The 6,356-nt window shown below is 44.8% G+C and overlaps 1 protein-coding gene across 1 annotated transcript in view; it reads left to right on the plus strand.

The window, feature by feature from the left end:
* Positions 1–1,223, plus strand: part of LAMA4 (laminin subunit alpha 4) — a gene marked incomplete at its 5' end in the record, with an annotated part of 94,173 nt that extends 92,950 nt beyond the window's left edge. Inside the window, one exon of the mRNA XM_079550792.1 lies at positions 949–1,223. Within this exon, the coding sequence (XP_079406918.1) occupies positions 949–1,094 (146 nt within the window). The 3' untranslated portion in view covers positions 1,095–1,223. The remainder of the gene's footprint in view (positions 1–948) is intronic.
* Positions 1,224–6,356: the final 5,133 nt, after the last annotated feature.

The following is a 6,356-nucleotide window of genomic DNA, read 5'->3' on the forward strand; positions in this document are numbered from 1 at the left end:
AACTTGCAGCATTATTTTTCTGTGCCTTGCATGTCAATCAGAAACATCTCTAACTACACCATTTATTATATTGCTTACCTTGGATTAGTGTCTTGAGTGCACAGTGTTCAAATCCATCTGACACTAGCAGGAGGAAAAATGAGCCTAAAGGGAATCATAAAATCTATGCACACATGCCTGTTCACTCTTTAAATCCAAATTGGAGTTTTATTAGGACAGAATTCTTCCCAGAGAGGTAATATAAAGTGGTAATTTCAAACGGTGTTCTGCCTCATAATAGAGCTTTCTCCTTCTACATAAATTATAGAATGCTAAAGCAATGCCATACATTGGCTCTATAATATTATTATCATTCTGGCATAGAAGATTCTTATAATGAACTTCACAACAACAAAAAAGATGTAGTACTGATAACCTGTAAATATAGTAAACTAAATGCAGCCTAACAAATCAGGCATGGATGACAACACATATAATGTTAGAAGAAATTACAAACACATTCATTGCCTGAGATTCATCTACTCTGTTATTTAAATAAAATGCAGCTTTAGAAAAATGTAAGATTGAGCCTCTATGGATAATATATTATTGAAACTTTTACATAAATGTAGATAAATCCCCATATTTACTCCAGCATCTTACTAGTCTGCAGGCACCAACCTTCCTTTCATCCATGCAAGATGTTCAGTGGAACAAAACTATTTTTCATATACTCTGACTCTTCCAAAAGCTGGCTACTCTACTCCAGCATCTAATTAATTTTTCTACACTATCTGGTTATCTTGGTGGTTGGATCATGGATAGTATCGATTATGCCATGGGCTTTGGAACAGAGCACTGAGCTGCAATTAAGAAGATTTAAGTTCCATTACGGATCATTCTACCAACCTGATTATTTTGGTTTTTCACAAGCTCTAACTTGTTTTCCTTAAAATTTGTTTCTTACAGAGTCTCTGCTAACATCCAGCCTGACTACACGCAACTCCTTCATTGGTTGCATTCGTAATTTCATGATTGATGAAAAAACAGTGAGTTTTAGTAAAGCAGCCTTGGTCAGCGGTGCTGTAAGCATCAATACGTGTCCTGCAGCCTGATAGCACGCTGCATCAATCCTGTGAAGTGTCTTAGACCACAAGAAGGAATTATAGAGCAAAAGAAACCATGTTCTATTCATCACCAATGCTGAGAAAAATATGAAAACATCAAGGATCAATTTACAAAAATCACTTCTAATATTTCTGCGCGAAACAAAAATCACTGAAGAATAAAGAGCTGTTGCTTCTGCAGTTCTCTTATTATGCCACAAGAGTGAGCTTTACCATTTCTTATACTATATGTGCAGCCAATCTGCTACATGAAAATGTGGAATTATAAAAGAAATAAAATTATACTAAAAATGTTTCTTCCAAAATAAATCCTGTACATCATTTTGTTCCGTATCTTGGGTCCCAACTTGTTTCCCAGGAAAAGATCTGCTACTGCATATTAAAGAATAAAGCCAATTAATAGACTTACATTGCAAATAACTGTGTTCAAGGATTTATTTCATAATTTTCTATTCAACTCATTTAAGTATTCCTCATTTATATTGGCAGCAGAGAGTATGCTTAATTATGTAAGCTAATAAACAGTGAAAGATTATAATGTTTTTATCCCACTTCTAGATTTTTGGAGGTGTTCTAGCAGAGTGTGGAGAAAGGAGGTGTATTATTTAGAACAGATACAGAACTGACCTCTTTCTAAGTCAGTAATTTTAGAATTATACTTGACTCATGGAGGAAGGGAGGGGAGAGAGAAAATTTGGAATTTCAAGCTTTGTCTCTACAGTGTTAAATATACTTACTTATTTGCACTAGCATAACATAAGTAAGCACAAAGTATAGAAAGGAGAATCATAGTCACTGTTTCAGACAAATCCTTATCTCATAAATTGTCACTTCCTTGTGAAAATACTGCAAGACTCCAGTTTACAGAACTAGTCTTCAAACTAGACAGATGTCGGAAACGGCGGGAGAAAGAAACACGACCAAGGGCTTGATCAAACTTTCTCACCTTTAATCAGAAGGCACCGTTATTTATTACAGCCTATAATGAGGCTAATACATATTGCAAAAGGCGAGCTCCTGATTGGTCGGCGCACGGGTAGCCGATTCAACCGCAGCAGCATTCCTGCGGTCAGCACCCCCAGTTCTGCGTCCTGTTATTGCTTCGTGTTGGTTCCTCATAATCCTGCAAGGGCACGCTGTCCTTAATGATGATAGGTCAGCAGGCTCGTGTTTATGCCTAGTTATTTCAGTCTTATCAGCTGGGTTGTGTCAACATAACCCTTTTCTGCAAGCCAGCTTTCAGCAATGCTCTCCACACTTCCCCCTTTTTCTTTTAGGGCTAGCAGATTGGCAGAAAAGGCTCTAGATGTAATGCGAGTAATTAAGCTTTGCAGACAGGTAAGACAGCAAGGCACGGATATCATAACCAATAACACAAATCCCAGGAGGACCAACAAATATTTAATTATGTCGCGCACCCAGGGGCCTAAACCAAGACTTCTCAGCCACTGATCCAGCCCCAGACCCTCTTCTTCTCGTAGGCTAGAAGTTAGCCCTTGTAAAACAGATAGTTGCTTATGAATAGATTGCGAGTGATCGGACAAGTTCATACAGCACATACCTTCGAGATCCTCACACCCATGCCCATGCACAAGTAGCAGAAAATCAATTGCGGCACGATTTTGCAAAGTGGCATGGCGGACCGAGTCCACATCTAATAAAAGATTACTAATGGCAAGTGATGTAGCATTAGTTTGCTTAGCGAGCCAGCAGCCCAGTTTGTTAAGGGTAGATAGAGCTTTGGCGCTGGCTACCCCAGGAGTTAATAGAGAAGAAAAGAACCTCTGTTCAAAATTCCAAAAGTCAGCGTTTGGGTCGCATTCTTTAGTGAAGGCATGAGTCATACGCTTGTGCCTTCTAAGCTGACGGTGTTGTAATGGGTCAGTCCCACGGAGTAAAGGTCGGAGACTAGCAAGGAGTTCATTTGGTATGCCCACAACGGGGCGTAGCCACTGTAGGTCCCCGAGGAACTGCTGTGCGTCATTCAAGGTTTTCAGTTCCGCTTTAATACTCAATTTCTGTGGAGTAATATCAGTCTGAGAGATAATTAGACCCAAGTACTTCCATGGAGATGAGCGTTGAATTTTCTCATCCGCAATGACGAGTCCTGCCAACGATAGATGAGATCGAATGATGTCTATATCCTTATCCTTAAAACCCTCAGGGTGAGCAAACAAGATATCGTCCATGTAGTGATAAATCGCCGTTTCTGGCCAGGCTGCTTGTAAGGGCCGTAAGGCGTGTGCTACAAATAACTGGCAGAGCGTTGGGCTATTCTTCATTCCTTGGGGCAACACCATCCACTCAAACCGGTCATCCGGAGATGCATGATTGATCGAAGGTAATGTGAAAGCAAAGCGTTTAATGTCCTTTTCATGTAGGCTAATAGTGAAAAAACAGTCTTTCAGATCAATAATGAGGAGGTCCCAGTTACGGGGTATCATACTAGGATTCGGGAGACCAGGTTGTAGCGGCCCCATCCCTTCCATTTGATCATTAACTGCTCTGAGATCATGTAACAGTCTGAAGTTTCCCGATTTCTTTTTTATGACAAAGATGGGGGTGTTCCATGGGCTGGTAGACGGTCTTAAATGGCCAAGTTCTAGCTGTTCCTGAACTAATTTGTGTGCCTGGATTAGGTTTTCCCTTTTCAGGGGCCATCTCCGATTAACCCAAATCGGAGAGTCCTCTAACCATCTTATTTGGATCGGGAAAACCAAAGCACTGGCCCCCACTAAAAACCCTTCTTGTCATTTGTTAGTCGAAACCCCAGCTGGGAGAGAACGTTTCTTCCTAGCAGACAGGCTACACCAAGTGGGAGTGGTAGAATTGACATCTTCAGTGAGAGGCTACAGTCATCGATATTAACAGTCAGTAAGGGTGTCTGTCGAGCAATTATCATGCCTCCCACACCAGTAACTGTGCCTGAGGCTTCGTAGTGTGGCCAGTGCTCGGGATAAGCAGATGAGCTAATGATGCTAGAGTTGGCGCCTGTATCTAGTAGCGCCGAGAGAGAGATCTTTTCCTCTTTGTATAGTATGGTAATGTGCTGCTTGGGTCGCTGACCTAGTCCACTGAAAGCAAGACCAACTTATCGGAGGAGCCAAAGCCGCCGCTGCCTCTTGGTCGAATCTCTCGAGGGGTGATTCCAACCGTTTGCTGCTGGAGGGGAACGATTTGAGTGAAGCGTTGACCCTGTTGAACCGTAATTGGAGGCCAAGGCGTGTATGCCATCACATAAACCTCTCCTTGGTAATCTGCATCAATCACACCTGGTATGATAAATAACCCCAACATAGACGCAGAGGATCTTCCCAATATCAGTCCTCCCATAGGTTGGCCTCTAATAACGAGCAGGCCCTTGACCCCGGTGGAGATGCGGGTGGGCCGGTCTGAAGATAGCGTGACAGTTACTGCGGCTGCCAGGTCCAGGCCGAGGCTTCCCCGTGTTGCAGGTTGTAGGACTAGTCCTGTAGTTCCGGTTGAACAGAGGTGGTCACAATTTGTGTCCTTGCGCGGCGGTCCCTTCTCACGCTGGTCTGGGAGTTTCCCAGACGGCAGGCTTTAGTTGCGTGCGAGCCAGTCTTACAGGTGTCACACCACACTTTAGGGGTTTTACACTCCCTTCGGACATGACCCATGTTTCCGCACCGGTAACATCTCAGACGGCGGGGGCCTTGACCTATTTGAGCGCTAGAGCCGGGACCCTGTAAGGGCGCAAGTGCAGCCAGTACCTGACTCTGACAGGCTTGAACCTGTGCTTTCATACCTTCGCCTAGCTCTTTTATAGCCTTGACTAAGAAAGCTTGTAGTCCAGAGGGTATATTCGCCATTTTTTCTAAAGCTTCCTCAATGGTCCACCCACTGCTAAGATTATTCAGAATAGATTTAGTGGCAGAATTGCAATTCTGCAGAGCACATTGCTTTAACATGGCGCCCTTCATATAGTCAGGCACTCCCGCAGCATCAATAGCTGCAGCTACCCTGTCAATAAATGATCCAAAAGCCTCATCCCTTTTCTGCTGAATGCCCATGTAAGTGGGGATACCCCCAGGCGCCCTAATACGACTCAGGGCAGACCTTGCACAATTCATAGACTCATGTAATTTGTCAGGTCCTAACAGCGCCTGAGCCTCGATTCTGAGAAAATTGCCTAAACCCAGGATCTCATCCAGGGTAATCTGGAAAAGAGGATCTCCTGGCTGGCGCTGAACCAGCACACTTCTTTGGGCTGCATCATGCCAGTGCGCGTTAAATAGCAGTTGCTGATGTTGGGTTAATATCAACCTGGCTATGCCCCTAATGTCTGTGGGCAATAGTACTTGGGACCCCCAAATGAAATCCAACATCTGTTTCGTTGGCTCCCCTGTTATGCCATACTGACTAACTGTAGCCCTGAGTTGAGACAAAAGTTTCCAATCAAGATTTTGAATCGTTGCCTGCATTCCCCCAGCCGGTAATGGCGTATACACTACAGGGAATGCCAAATCTTGCACAGCATTCGCCGCATCAACATCCCCCTCCTGCACACATTGGCGCGCCAAATTTGCCCATGCCTCTCTACGCTGTTTTGCAAGAGCCTCAGTCAGCTCGCCCTCCGCTCCCGGAATAGGCTCTGCCGACTGTACTGGCTCCCTGAGATCTGGCTGGGAAAGCGGCCCTGCTCCTGTAGGGGGAGCTGAAGGGCCGATAGCATGAGCTCCGCCGGAGCCAGGAGGAGGAATAGTAATAACAATAACATCTGGGGGAATGGGCGGCGGCCACTCATACTTCTCATTTCGCTGGTGCGCCGACACAATTTCTTGCGCGGCTTTTTTCTCAGCTCGGCTCTGCAGGAGCGTGTTATGTACCGGCCGCCACAATCTACCTAATTTCTTGGCTACCTTATCCCCGTCCAGGGTGGCTTCCCATAGGTGGTCCCCAAACCTCCTCCACTCAGATAATTCATGAACAGTATGAGGGTTTACAAAAAACCCTTTCTCCTGTCCATATAGCAAGAGCCCAGGGAGCTCCTTTTTTAAATCTATATCTTTTAACCCTCGCTTCTCTAAGAAGCACGTAAAGAGCATATAAGCTGCTTCCCTATCCATTCTAACCTTTTGCCAGTTGCAGCCTCACAGAGTCCGGCAGCTCGTATCGGCTAGGCTCTCCGATGAGGTCACCTAGGGCGCGGCACTCCTTCCCTGGTGCTTTCGCCGTCCCCACTGCAGAAAGGACCCGAACCAAGACGCCGTCGACCGTGGTGTTCCG

Source organism: Tetrao urogallus (genome assembly GCF_951394365.1).
Source record: "Tetrao urogallus genome assembly, chromosome: 2".
Taxonomy (NCBI): Eukaryota; Metazoa; Chordata; class Aves; order Galliformes; family Phasianidae; genus Tetrao; species Tetrao urogallus.